This window comes from Anomalospiza imberbis, chromosome 6 (genome assembly GCF_031753505.1).
Source record: "Anomalospiza imberbis isolate Cuckoo-Finch-1a 21T00152 chromosome 6, ASM3175350v1, whole genome shotgun sequence".
Classification (NCBI taxonomy): domain Eukaryota; kingdom Metazoa; phylum Chordata; class Aves; order Passeriformes; family Viduidae; genus Anomalospiza; species Anomalospiza imberbis.
The window spans coordinates 4786419-4801840 of record NC_089686.1 but is presented as its reverse complement, the minus strand read 5'-3'; the positions used below and the strand labels follow the sequence as shown (position 1 = coordinate 4801840).

The 15422-nt window shown below is 38.5% G+C and overlaps 1 protein-coding gene across 3 annotated transcripts in view; it reads right to left on the bottom strand.

Moving 5' to 3' along the window:
* ARID4A (AT-rich interaction domain 4A) overlaps nucleotides 1–15422 on the bottom strand; it is a 47247-nt gene that overhangs the window by 8526 nt on the left and 23299 nt on the right. For all 3 annotated transcript variants that reach the window (XM_068192100.1, XM_068192102.1, XM_068192101.1), the window contains 6 exons: nucleotides 8287–8359; nucleotides 5902–5996; nucleotides 5484–5581; nucleotides 3842–4070; nucleotides 1968–2218; nucleotides 455–652 (listed from right to left, as the gene is read on the bottom strand). In XM_068192100.1, coding sequence (XP_068048201.1) covers nucleotides 455–652; nucleotides 1968–2218; nucleotides 3842–4070; nucleotides 5484–5581; nucleotides 5902–5996; nucleotides 8287–8359 — 944 coding nt within the window. The remainder of the gene's footprint in view (nucleotides 1–454; nucleotides 653–1967; nucleotides 2219–3841; nucleotides 4071–5483; nucleotides 5582–5901; nucleotides 5997–8286; nucleotides 8360–15422) is intronic.

The following is a 15422-nucleotide window of genomic DNA, read 5'->3' as shown; positions in this document are numbered from 1 at the left end:
AGTATATAAAGTACTATAGAGACTGGCTGCCAGGAGAAGCATTTTTACAATCCCAGTTAACATTCAATACAAGAACATATTTTATTGCCAAAATTCCAATGCTGAATACATTACTTGTAAATATCTTCACCATTATCAATGGCTCCCTTAAAGGAAAGTTTGCTAGTGCTAACGCCGATAGACACAATAAATATCAGGGACATTCCTGGAAGGGGTGAGGATTACTAAGGCAGATGGACACTTGGAAAAACACAACTATATTCTGACATTTCAATGCAACACCATGAACAGAATCACCAACATTGAGAAGTGAAGAAGTCAGAGCCTGTTATGTTGATAATTCAATATGGAGCCATGTCACTGACCATCTCTCACTTTATTTCCTTAAAAATAAAAATTTCTTTTGCAAATAAGCCTTTGAACAAAGAAATGAAAGGCAGTTTGTTATCCTCACCTTACATTCCAACCGTAGTAATGAACTAAATATAAAACCTCTCCATCATCAATTTCTGTGCTTTTAATACTGGCTTCATAAATTTTTTGAGTCTTTCCACGTCCATATTTTACTTTCACTTTGGTTCCAGTCAGGCAGGGTTCTGTGTCCTCCTCATCTTCTTCACCTTCTGATTCTCCTTTGTTCTCAATTTCTTCCCTGCAGTAAAATGTATTTAAAATTCATGAATTAGTGACAAACATATTGTAAAATTTAGAGAGTAGTTCAGGTAGAAAAAGGCTGCAAAAAGAAATTAATTTTCTGTACCCTGTCCTGTCTCTGAAGTTTGCTCAGAAACAGGTTTTTTAAATCAAGAACAGAACTTAGGGAGAATAGGGCTAAGTGCCAAAAATATCCAGAAAGTTTTATTAAAATTTAAACACAATTTATAAAGCATACAACTACCTCAAAGTTTAAAGATTATTTTTAAACTCGATATTTTGATAATACGAAGAGGAATAAAAGTTAACTCAGTGTGTGTCTCCTAAACAGCATAGGAAAAACTAACTTCAGTTTCTGAAATATTTGATTTTGACACCTTCTTTAGAAAAAAATGGTACTTTTACAATTGGCTTAACATGCTACAGTTTATTAACTGCACAGGAGTTTGAATTGCCATCACAGCGATCCTCTCATGACATAAACACCATTCCACTGGAAAAAAAACTTGATCACAAAAGTGTCCAGCCAAGCTTAAAAAAGTGTCTGCACAGCTCTTTATTAATAGAGACATCCACCTCTCATTACACCTTTAGCGACTGTTTAAATTTATACTCAGACGTATTTTCAAGAACTACAATCTAACCTATTTTTAGATATAATTTCTTCCCTATTTAAGGGACAATTTAGCATAATTTAGAAGTTCCTCTACGAAAAAGTCAGCAAGAAATAAAATACTAAAAAGGACTGTGGGTTTGCTTCTAATGAAATAGATTTGTTGGCCTTCAGTGAAAGATCAATTATCTTGTGGCAAACAACTCAGAGGACAAATAACACCCTCACAGCTTAAAGAAAACTCTTTGATGCCTTGATAATCTGACAAAAACGAGGAGCTTGCAGCTTCACCAGCCATCAGGAAACCCTTAAAAGCACAGGAGAAGAGGGATCTGCCATTTCTGTTTCAACTGCCCAGGGAAGTGTCCCCAAGCTGTTCCCACCCTCACAGCACCTGGCAGACTCACAGCCTGGTCAGCTTGGTGTCTGGAGGCATTGGTGTGCTAAAACACCAACACAGCCTTGGCAAGTAAAATGACAGTGAAAAATACAGCCTGGAATCGAGCACAAAAAGATGCTTCCAGAAAGTACAGCAGGCTCTACAAGCTTGAAATAAAATGTTCCCTTCCCTGACTGTATGAGTGAATAAGACTTCTGATTTTCACACTTCAGTAAGATCAAGTCTGTGTTCTCCTGCCTGGAGAACAGCTCAATCATGGCACACAGAAACTCAAAGAAGGTGATACAAGTTAGTGTTTACCTCTCCCTCTGCCTCTCTTCCTCTTCATCTGACTCTTTATCAGAATCCTCCTGTTTTTTGATTTTCTTCTCTTTTTGCTTTGGTGTGCTTTTCTTCCCTAGCGGAGTTTCGTTTTCTTTCTTTTCTGCATTCTCAGGTGTTTCCTCTACGTCTTTGTTTTCTTTGTTACTGTCTTTTAATTTTTCTTGGGTTTTATCCTCTTCACCCTCTTTTTTAGCAGGGGTTGCATCACGGGCAAGTCTTCTTCGTCCCTGGAACAGAAACAAAATCAGTTTAATGACTCCTGTCCCCTGCTTTCTTCATAACTTCTCCAAATCCCAGCAAAAAAGTGAGACGTGCAACTCCTGTAGAAAAGAAAGGCTGGGGATGACAAAAAAGTGAAAAATATTCTAAAATAGTAAAAGTAAAGATTTATGTTTTTGTATCTGCTTCATTTGGAATAATGAGGTTGAGTTTCTGATCAACTGATGGAGGATTTCAGGGCATTTGCTTGGACCTGTAATATTTGTTACTCTGATAGGAAGGGCCAAAATGTCTTGTTCACCTACAGCAATATTACTTGAAGTGCTTGTATAGGAATATTGAGGGGAGGCATCTTCCCCTCAGCATCTTCAATTCTGACAGTCACCTGTGGACATCAAGGGCAGAAATTTGTCAGCTTTCAGAAAACTCTAAATATCCCATTTTTAAAAAGCACCTTGAGTACTCAAGGCAGTTACTGCCTGGGACTATCTGCAACTGATTCTTAAGAGATCTAGCACAGGGTTATAATTTGATTATTAAAAGTCTCTTGATAGGATCATTGCTTTTTAGTCAGAACAAAAAGCCAGTTATTAAAAAGACAAAAAATTCTTACGTTTCTTTATCCTTCTTTTGAGCGTTCTCAAAAAGAAAAACGAACTCAAAAATAAATGAGCAAACTAAGAACAAAGCTAGTGGTTCACCGAGGCTGATGTAGCTTGGAACAACCAGTTTCATTTAAACAGAAATATAATACACAGTAGAAGTTTCAACCTGTGTTAACACCATGTCCTTTAATCTATTAATCTATAAGGCCATATATGTGCTTGAAAAGCTGTTTGCAAGAAGGACTTCAACAGAATGACATTTTAGTCAAACAGAATCTTTAGAACTTGAACAATTTAAAAGCAGCAATTCTTGTTCTTCAGTAGTCATACTCTATTGAAGAACAAAAAGATGTTCTTTTAAAGTAATTAAATGAGTGCTACAGTCATATTCCAACACCTTTAAAGTACTGTCTGTATTCCTCATGGTGCTCAGTATCCTCCAGCTGATGGGCCACTGATTTGATCTAGCTACTAATACAACCCTCACTTCTACAGCATTTAAAGACAAATGAAGGCTAAACTTAATTGTTCCTCCCTCTACTTTTGTCTATGTACTCTAATATTTGAGTGTTTCTTCTATTAGGAGAGAAACTGTGGTAAAAAGCAACTCAGAGAAATGGGTCTTCCTTTGATTCTTAGATCCACAGCAAGTTTTTGATATTCCTGTTTCTTGCCAGAAGGCTCCAGGTTCCATGTGCCTGTGGAAACCCTCACCCACAACCAAGACTGTCCTGCTGTGTTTCACTGTTCTGATGAGAACAGCTCCAAGCCATCCCTGAACCACAACACATCCAACTGAGCCTGAGCAAATCCCGTGCATGCTGTGAAATATGAAGGCATAATCAAACCAGACTCTGTGTCCAGGTAGAACATAATTAACAGTTAACACTCACAGAACTCCACACTTGTACAAGTGCAACAATTCCAACGTGCAGCTGCTCCACAGGGAAAACTCGTTACGGAAACTGTTCACTATAGAAAGGGGCTTTGTTAAGGACTAAACACAAATCACTTCAAACCACTCACCCTTGGGGATCTAAGTTCAATTTCTTCTTTCTCACTTTCACTGCTGGAAAAATTTTCTTCTGCTTCTTTCTTAACTTCTGTTGGGGGCATTTTTTGTTCCTCTTTCACACTTTCCTCCATTGGTTCCACGTGTTTCTGTGTCTCTTCTACCACTTTTGGTTCATTGTGATGGATGGTCCTAAACTGAATGTTTGCAGAACGGCAGTACTCTTCAAAACCATAAAGGTACCTACAGACACAAGGAAGGTCCCACTTATATTCCATGGTTTATTTTCCATTTATTGACGTACATAAAACCTATTTTCCTGCTCAGTAACTTCAGGAAAATAATAATAAAGAAAACAAACAAAAAAAAACCAAAACAAAACAAAAAAACCAACAACCAACCAATTGCAAATTAACATATAAAAGCTAGAGAAGATTTTGAAGTGAACCAAGTTCAAGTCAAATGCTGAAAATGAATACACAGAGGTGCTTCCCACATATTTAACTTCATCCCCGTCCAGTTAAGAATTCATGACAGTCATGCCATGCATGGACTTGTTCTCTGGAAACTGCCTGTGCACACTCTAATGCAGCTATAGGTGAGAGAGGTATGAATTAGCTTATTCCTCAAAGAATTAATATGCAAGTTACAACACACTATCACTGTCACAACACATTTTCATGTGTCCAAACAACATCATCATTATTTCCACTGTAACAGCAACCAAGTATGCATTTACCAATTGCTCTTTCCAGGATAAACACTCTTCTCTGTAAAATACAGACCTTAAACATGCGCCCAGTTCAAATCCCACTGAAGAGAGTCTCAATATTCTCATCTTCATTGACATTAACATGAGTTGAGTCATTAGTCATCCCTATTTCCAAATTTCCTTAGGTTTGAGTCAAGAGAACCTCATTCTTCCCTTTTACTCAAAAAGCCCAATTGTTTCTTGTCAAACTTCCAGGAGGATAAACAATAAAGACAGTTTTTATTTAGAAAATGAGCTTGAAAAATGTCATTCCTGAAAGGTTTCCAATTCAAAAGTTACAACACAGCTGAAAACGAGGGTCAGAAAAAAAAGATTTATGCATTTGGTCAATGTAAATAATGATTTTACTATTTAATTACTCTCACATTCACCATAGCAATGCACACAGTTAAGCCCTAGGGCCATTATTCTACAAATTCTGCAAAGATTATATGTAAATATACAATCTGAAACATGTCTTTTTTCAGCCAACACCTCTCATGAAATTAAAGCAACTGGTATAAAACTCTCCTCAATGCATGAGATCTAAAGATTAATGAGTCTATTACTGTTAATTGCCTTAACTGGCAAGACTGAATCTGCCAAAGTTTATTTTATAAATTTCATTGGTGTACTCTGAAAGGCCATCAGCACAGGAGCAAAGTGGAAGTTTCTTGGTAAAAAAATGAGCAGAATTCTGATGTATTGCAGCAACAGGAACTTCCAGCCCTGACTGCTCCCTCCTTTTCTCCACATCAGCACTGGAAAATGCTCAGAACTGTTCATTAACTGAAGAATATCAAGTGCTGTCTATAACTACCAAAAACCTCTTGAATATTGCACAAGCTACAACTAGGAAAAAGACAGGAAAAGTGTTTTCACCATTATCCAGTAGAAGAACTTACTTTCTATAAGCAGTTTTTACGTTGTAGGAAGCAGCTGAGTTCAAAATAGGAATGCCAAGGTCCATATAAATTTGCTTCCATACAGCACCACTTTCAATCTTTGGTGGAAAAAAAAAAAAAAAAAATTAAGTTTACAGGTTTTGTTAAATAAGAACATTAAGGAACAATATCTAACAGAGCTACAAGCCAAAACCTTTTATAACCATTGAACATTTTGGTTTGGAAGGGACCTTAAAATCATCCAGTTCCAGCCCCTTGTCATGGGCAGGGACACCTCCCACCATCCCAGGTTGTTCCAAGCCCTGTCCAACCCAGCCTGGAACACTTCCAGGGCTGGGGCATCCACAGCTTCCCTGGACAACCATTTATAGATATGAATGAACAGACATATTTAGTTCAGGGAACATCCAGCACTTACATTGTCACACCCACCCTGCTGATAAACCAGCCTAAAAAGTTTGAAGAGGTTAAGGTCCTTGTAGCCCAGAACTGGTGGTTTATTGATAGGAGTACCTGAATAAAACAAAACAGAAACAAGTTATCCCAAAGAACAGCACAGTGCCTCTTCCATTCCTTTAGCACACATTTGATTACAAGTCTTCTTCTGCATTTTAAAATTTGTATTTAATGGCTTAAGGTATGTTCCCAAGTCAGTGAATTCCAATGACCAGTTAAGGCTTCACCGTGTTTTGAATGCATCATTATCTCTGGGTGGTTTATCGGCCTCCCAGGTTTATTAACAACCCCCATTCAACTGGCTGCATCTCACTGCTCCTCTCGTGAACAGGGAGGACAGCCAGAACTACAGGAAGCTCCAGAGAACACCTGAGGAATGCTGGAATAGAGCAGTGTGTGAAGAGATTAACTAAAAACACCGTGGGCTGAAAGGAACGAGGAAGAAGCAGAGATACTGGATTAGGAAGAGACACTCAGGAAAATTGTCAGAATGCGGAAAAGCACAAGGCCCTGACAGGACATGAATATGTGGGACAGTTCCAGGGAAAAGAAAGAACTCAGATCAGCTGAGTGGCAGTGACATAAAGAACAGTAATTGTGACATAAAGAAGAGTAATTATCTGCAGAAGGAGAAACCAAAAGTGACTTAGGGCAAGTGGCTGCATACGTAGACAATCCTCCCAGCAAGGAAGAATACCAAACCTCCTCCCTGCTGCTTTGTATCTTCCCTCATCTTCATGCAATTATATTTGGAATCATTAAAATAATTTTATAGGACTTTGGGAATACTGTTGTGATTCCATGAATCAAAACGTTTATACTGAGAGAACAGAATGTAGAACAAATCTGTTGGGAACAGAAATCTTGCTATAAGGATGGAGAAGGAAAATAAAAAGCAACAGGCGAGGGGAAGTCCCAGTCCTGAAGAAGTCCTGCACACTGCTCAATCCACATACTGGCTTAAAGAATATTTCATGGACTGAGTCTTCAAATTCAGCATATAAATGCTTTCTTCTTCTGCCTTCACAAGGTCCTGATATCCCTCCCTGTTTTGTAGACTGTGAGTGTTTAAGAAAGAATGAGAAAGCAAGAAAAGAAGGAAGTGGGAAGAATCAGGCTACGTGAAAAGAAAACTCTGGATTAGCCCAGCAGCAGAATGTTTTCTTTTTCCCCCCCTTAGCCTCTTACTCCCCTGAAGCAGCTTATTCTCCAGAAACACTGGTTATATACACAGGAGGCCTTAAAAATTATACTGGATGAGCTCCAGTACACTTTGCTATAATACATGCTCAATTTCTAAACCTATGATAAGAACTGGCAGTATTGAACAGCTTTTGAATTGTTCTTTTATGATTCTGTGATCTAGAACACACCTTCTTAGAAGGCACACAGACCCTCTTTTACAAAGGCAGCTTGATTTCCCCATTGATTTTAACAACCTCCCCCCTCAAAAAAAGAAAGGGGCAAATATTCAGATTCTGCAAGTACTTCATGTTTTACCCTTATCTCTGGCCATTTCAATTTCAAATACATCAACATTTGCTGCACTCTGTGCTGCTATGGAAATATCATTCAGGTAGCTGCTGTCAAGAGAAAAGAAAGATAAAAAAAGGGAAAAGGGCAGTAGTTACACCTATAATCTACCTCCACACCAAAGCTACTGCAGGATGAAAACGGTGCTTGAAATACAGGATTGAAATGGTGACTTCATGAGTAAAATTTATCAAACCAATACACTCTAAAAGACAAAACTCTGCGGGCTTGGATATGTATTTTTTAAAATGGAGCATAAAAGCTTCCATTTTTGTGTCGGTCTCATCACAACTGCAAATGCCTTATGCAACAGCAGCTCTCCCAAGTCAGCAGGTACATCCTGCTCCCTATGCAGAACACATGCACTTCTAATGCAGCTCTGAAGCCAAGACTTCAACTATTCTAATTTATTAAGTCTCACTTAATTCTGTAAAGATAGATGTTTAAAATACATTATTTTATTGTTCTAGCTACAGGATAAAATAGAATCTTTTAAGTTGTCACTTCAGGTATCACTTGTGCACAAGACTAGAGGAGGGCACATCTCCATTCTCTGCTGGCTGGATTTCACCATCCACGGACAGACTCCACAGCTTCCAGCCTGGGATTAACAGCAGCAGAGCTCTCAGCCATGGCTGTCACAACCAGAAATCAACCAAGGGCTTATTTAACAGGCGTTGTGAACGTAAAAAAGGCTTTGTGAAAGCAAAACAAAACCAAAACACCTCAGGGAGGATCTGAGTCCCCTTTGAGTGCTGTGCCATTAAAGAAGTGGACTGGAGATAAAAAAAAAAGCAAGAAAATTCAGTGGTACCTCTGTCTTCCATAAACTTGTAAAGCTGTTGGAGGAAGTTGTCCCTCTCTTCAGGATCAAGCTCTTCCTCAGGCTGTGAAAATAAATGCAGTCATAAATGAAAACAGCAAATATGCAAAGTAACCATTTATTTGTGCAAAAGCCTAAGAGCAAGAACTAAACCCAAACCACTTCCCATTTGGCCCTGAACTCATGCAATGGTGAAATATGCAGAAAACAAAATTTACTCAGGAAGACTGAAGTGGTACCTCAGGAGGAAAAAAATGCAGGTCAGGCAAAGCATCAATCCATGACAGAATTAATGGGTGCCCCCCAAAATGAAAACACTAATACACATAGCATACCTACCTAACACAGAAGAGGTCTGGTATTTACAAGACTGAAAGAATTCACAGGAATTCCAGGTTGGTTTTTTTGGGTTTTTTTTATTGTGGTGTTTTTTTTTTTTTTTTTTTTTTGTTAGAGGCTTTTTTGTTTAATTAATTTTCCTTATCCCAGCTTTAGCTCAGGTTGCAGAACAATGCTTTCTCCAACAGTACCTGTTGGAGATGCTCCAGACAGTATTTGTTTTGTAATTAAGCTCCAATGCATGATTTCAGCTTATATTTGGAAACACCTTTGAAGTCACTTATATAATTTATTATTATAAATTCCTTTGTTTCACCTTTACAACTTAAAGCCTCAAAGAGATAAACACTACGAGATAAATTTATGGCAAGTAATCCACAGTGTGAAACAAAGATATTCCTTTTATTCCAGTGAAAATTATTTAAAATAAAGTAAATTTATTTGGGGGGGGGGTGTGGAAGGAGCAGGCAGAGGAAATAGTGTCTACGGATCTTTATGGAATTTTGAGATTCTAGCAGAGACCAAAAAACCCCCATTTTCCCTGCAATGCTTTCTGCATGCCACTTTCTTCCTGCCAGCCTGGCAGTTTGCACAAGGCAGGCTGCAGCTGTCTTGAAGGAAAGACGTACAGTACGTGTCAAAAAATCTTATCATTACATTATTAAAAATAACAGGAAAGTGACAAGCAGTTCCAGAAGGAAAACAGAACAACAATTTAGATTTCAGTCATCTCTGCATTCTGTAAACTTTAAGCTTCCAGGCAAGGAGGTAGGCAGGGAAATGGGGATGTACATGCTAGTGCCTTGCTAACCAGCAAGCAATCTGCCCAGCATCAGAATGAATCCCATCCCTGCCTGCTTCACTGAATCCTGAGCTTCTAAACCCAACAGGGCTCAGCTACAATCAGGCAGAGACAATATCTGTGTCTTACTTCACTAATTTTTTCTTCTGGAATAATTGGAGGAAATTAAATGTGTAATCACAACACTGTACAGCATCAGTTACCGTTTGCTCAGCACATCACAGGAATTATATAAGGAGAAACAGTTATCTATAGAATTAGCATGCCCTTCCAGGTTATCAAGTGAAGTATTGCTATAGAAACCACAGCTTTTTTCTCTCCATCCAGACTGCAAAATAACTTCATGATCGAGAAATTTCTACCATCTACTGTAATGTTTACTGGCTGAAGGCAATACAGCTCAAACTGTGCAAACTAAATACATCTAATAACAGTAAACATCCAGAAATACTCCTGAATAGTTGAATTAAAGCCATTTCTTCCATGTGGGCACAAAGCCAAACCAGAGAACAGCAGAAATGCACATTAAAACAGCAATCTTGCAGCCAGACTTTAGCCCTTCCACTGAGACCAAGTACTTTCAGCTGAAGAAATGGAAAAAGGAAAGATGAAAAGTGTTACAGGGTGGGGGCATAAAACCTAGCTGCAATAATCATCCACCTGTGTGAGATATCCCAAAGTCTGCGCCTCCTTCTCTCTGTTGATGGTGTATGAGCCCCCTGACAGAGGGAGTCTGAACTGTGCCTGGTACCGATGCCAGAGCAGGCACCAAATCCTTCTGAGAAGTCACTTGAGTAAGCCCTGAGTGACTGCCACCACAAAACACATTTTCGATCAGCTGTTCTTTTGCTTCTGGCCAAAATGAGAAAGACCAGCCCTTCCTGGATATGCTTACTGCAACATGAGGATAAGATGTCATTTTTTTACCAGGGTTATCTGTTTGGAACTGGACATTAAAGAACTCCAAAGAATGTCTGCTGTTCTGAAAAAGTTTTAATTTAAATATATCAGTTGTCATAAAATTATAGAATGGGTTGGGATGGAATGGTTGGAATGGACCTTAAAGACCATCTAGCCCCAACCCCCCTGCCATGGAGGTTCATCTAAGCTGTTGTAAATCTGCACCCAAATCAAGGAAACACCTGAGAAATGTTGATGCCACAACCTGTGATCACCATCAGAGAGCAAATGGAGAGCTGAAATTCCCAGCACTGCTTTCCAGCAGGAACCAGGATGACAGTGCTGCTCTCCAAAACTCACAGCTACTATCAAGAGATTGGTGCCCATTTTAGATTGGGCATAACTAAGTTCACAGTGGTAATTGTTTAAAACCAGTTAGTGAAGAGAGTTCTGTCTCTCCTTTTCATTTATTCTTACACAGATGTTGCAAAAAGGGGGAGAGTGTAGCCAAAGGTAAGTCCAAGTAAGAGGCAAAAACAACATGAAAATTTTAAGCTGCAAAAGTTCAAGACTGAGACCTTTCTGCTGTTCATCCAATGCCCACAGCTAAATGCAACATGAGAAAAACTTTTTAGTTTCATTTAAATGAAAATAAATAAAATAAATAAAAATCTCTATGATGCCCCTTTTCTAATTTAAAGATTGAAATTTTATGGGTTTGAGATTTTTTCCCCTCCTTTCTGAGAAGCAGGCCACATCTGTTAGGGAACACTGGAAGCAGTAAAACAATAAAATTGACCGTGAACATTATCTTGTTTTCTTTGTGTAATGGAGATGTTCCCTTCTCAGCTCCATTTCTTATGGTTTTCCAAACAACATTAACATCATTCATATATTTTCTAAAACTATCTGGTAAGTACCAGCAACATGAAGCACACAGAAATGTGTAGAACACTTGTAACTGGTTTTGCTTCATTTGGTTTTGAGCCACCTAATTGACCATGAGCTTTGCCTCTGTCCTTAGCATGATTTTCAACAAGAATGTGGCTCTGTTATACTGACTCATCATTTACTCTACAGAAAGATGTTAAAGCTTCTGTGGGTGCCAACCTTTAGAGCTGACTGGGAGCACAAAGGATGAAATAGTTTCTTCTACAAAAGAAAGAATGAATCTCTACCTACAAGCACGTACACCCTGAACTCAGGCAATCTGAGGTGGAGCTACCAGGGACAGATCTTTCTTTTATGTTATAAATAGACTGACAAGACCATAAATGCTTCTGTGAAAGAAATGCAGGTGAAGAGGAAGAGCAGCATACACAGGATTTGGAGTTCAGAGGAAGAGATGATCAAGACAAGCTGCCAGAATTACAGTTAATGTAATTTTGTTGCTTCACAGTACTTCAATGAGATCTCATCACTTGCACATTTGCTTTCTAACGCCAAGCTTGAAAACTAATTAAGGAAATGACAAGAATTAAACTGATTGCAACAAGTTAACAGCTTTAAACCACGTGGAGATGAGCATGGTCTTAAAATGTTAATTTGTACCAACAAGAAACCAGAAATTCCACAAACCAACAATGACTCACTCCAGAGCTGCGCCTCAGTTTGCAACTTCTTTTGGAGTGACATTCTGAGAATGCCTCTTTGCATAAAACTGTGAGCAAGAAAGTCTTTAAAGAACATTTGTGCATGGCATGATGCAGGCTGTGCTTCACAGCAGCCAGAACTCCTACAAATGCACACATGCATGAGAAGGAGGGTTAGTTAATCAATGTTTAGCTATTTTTAAAGGCTATTCTGTGCATTACACATCACAGCTGCCTAGGGGATTTTATAAATCACAGAATCTTAGAATGGTTTGGATTGGAAGGGATCTAAAAAACCATCTTGTTCCATCTCCTGCCATGGGCAGGGACAGCTTCCACTAGACCAGGTTGCTCCAAGCCTCATCCAACCTGGCCTTGGACAGTCCCAGGGATGGGGCAGCCACAGCTGCTCTGGGCACCCTGTGCCAGGGCCCCACCATCCTCACAGGAAATGTTTTTTCTTGTATCTAATAAACCACTTCTTTCTGGATATCACCCTTCATTAACTTTGAAATGACTGTTTTCCTGTATTAAACTTTCAGAGTCAGCTATTTCCATGTTATTTTAAAATACAAATAGGTTGCAATGGCAATCTGGGTATGATTTTATGTGATCTCACACAGTTACTTAGAGCAAAGCCTACACAGGGAACAAGAATTATTTTGAAGCAAAATGTAAATATTTTAATAGTTGACTACTAATTATTTGTAGGAATTTCAAGCCTCCTAAAACATAAAATGGATTTCTCATCCTTCCTTTATGGACTTAATGCTAATAAAATATATGGAAATAACTTATCATGAGAACTGAAATCTTACTTATTTGCAGAATAGGAACATTGGAAAATGCCTCTGGCATCTTCCCTTTTCAACAATGTAAAGCAACTGTGACTGATTTTTTTTGATGCCATTGTGATGCAAGAACCTTAAAAAGGTTAAATGAATGCACCCCATTAAACATGCTACACATACATCCTCCAGGTGACTGTCAGAAACAAGCCTTGAAGAAAATCCCTCTCAGCAAACACCTGGAGGTGCCATAACTCTTCCCTCAATGAGCCATGGAGACCAGCTAGCTGGATTTTTTTTTTCTGAAGAAATTCCTTGCCTTTACTCTGGTCTTCAGTGAATGTATCTGTTGAGAATGTGTACTGAGAAGATATTTGAAATAACTGCACATTAAGATCTTCATTCTAATGGAATCAGAATGGCTTGCAGGGAGACAGAGCCAAATCCAAATATTGCTTACACATCCCCTTGTAGAACAGGGAGTATTTCAATACTCAAGCTTGAGAAACAAATGTGATGGATCACAGTGGATTCCACAGCTTCTCCTACCAGCACATTTACCTGTGTGGAATCCTTTGCTTCACTACTTTATGTTTAGATTAGATTCTTCTTCCCTGAAAGAATAACTCCAAGACAAGCAAATACAGTAGTAGATACAACCTGTTTTGAATAAAAATCAGGTAATGCTCGATATTCCAAAAGCTTTTGTTTCTAGGTGGAGATACTGGAGTTAAGATTTTCTTTCCTTTCAGCTGCAGTGCACAGACTGCCAAATGTAGCCTCCAAACACAGCTGACTGTCTTCCTCTGACATGTTGAAAAATGGGTAAGAAGCAAAAGCAATATCCAGATTTTTATCTGGATTCAAATTAATTGAATGGTTCTTTTAATTTTCATACAATATTTTTTTTTAATAATACCTCTGGATTTTTTTTTCACTTTTTATGAAATGTGTTATTAAAATCTTAATTGCTAATGGAAGATAATCCTGAGTTGCACCATGTATCACCAAAATTCCAGCAATCTGAACACGCTGAGTAGCTCTGTGTAATGCAATCCCTGTTAGAGTCCATGACAAGCAATTTCCACATTGTCCTCCTTCCCAGTCAACTCTGGACCACACAAGTCACTCACCACGGGTGAGGAGGAGGAGCACCAAACCAACCCCGTGTTTGTTCATCCTCCTTAGCTTACAAAAGCCATGTCAAGCCTGGAAACCTGGTGGTACCAATTCTACCACCTCAAAAGATGTCATAAAAGGCAACACACTTAGAAAGATAGTTTCTGTCAAAATAAAGTAGCAGATTTTTAAGCCAGCTACCAGAAAAATGGCAGGATCTAATGTCACCAGCTACAGCAGATCTCTCTGCTCCATTATAATTATAAAAGATCCTACTTCAGAAAAATAGGATTCTTTCCATTCCAGAATTAGACTTTTCTGACTGACTTTATCCTGTGATTATATATTAAGTAGGTCTGTGTCCATTTGATTATTTAATAATGGCCTATCATGGCTGGGCAGCAGCTGGACAGGCCCTGTCAGCAAAGCTGCTGTGCATACCAAAAGATGGGAATGGGGAGAAATAAAAAGGTATTTTTAATAATCTCACTCTCATCTCTAATAATATAACCAATTATAGTTCTAAAACAAAAAGCCCACTGAGAATATTCTGGGAGAGGATGGACAGAAGCAATTTTTGACCTTGATTAATAAAAGGAAGCACACTACAAAATGTAAAATTTCAGTAGTTCAGTATCTGTATTCAAATACAGGCAAAAAAAAAAACCCCAATCACTCACTTGTCGATTCTCTCTGCAGCTAGTATTACTGCCATTCTAAGGCGAAAAAATAGAAATTCCTTGAATTCCCTAAATGTTCTCTGTTGCAATATCTAGCATGGTCCACAATTAAAAATATGTATTGTAACAGCTGAACCAGGAATTTGATTTAGTGGGCTATCACGTCAGTTCTGCTCTGACATTATCTGAAAAGATTCGTATCTACCCTCTGCTACACAGCTTCAATATGAAGATGCTCACCTTACATTCCTACTTGTCACCTGGAAATAATGGATTCCACAGCTTCTCCTATCAGCACATCCACCTGTCTGGAATCCTTTGCTTCACTATTTTACATTAACATCCTTCTTTAAAAATAATCTTTATTTCTTTTACAGGAATGCCTTTTTTAAATTATTTTTTTTAAACCACCAAGCTTCCCCCTCCCCCTTCTTTGTTTGAAACACACAGCATTTTATGCAATAGACATGAAAATGATAATAAAAATGGATACTAGAAAACTAGTACAGCAATCCTTGATTTTCAGTGACTGATACTCTGAAATTTTAACCAATGTTAATACAGACAGAGCCATACAGCCTGCAACAGTTCACACCCTGCAAAATGTGGCCTATTCAGTCTTTTTCACTGCAAACAGAGGGGAAAAACCCAGAGGATTTTACATTTCTGCACACATTTATCTCAGATTTATCTTATCATACCATTATTCTTACACAGACATCTACTCCATTTTCCAGAACACTGATAGCCGAGCATAAAATTCCCACCTAAAACCAGATTTTTACTGTCTTTTTTTTACTATTTTTACCTGGAAAGATCTCCCCTGCTGCAAGCTCCACCAGACAGTTCCCAGATCAGAAACCCAAGTCAAACCCCCATCCCCAACCACCACGCTCACATCACAGAT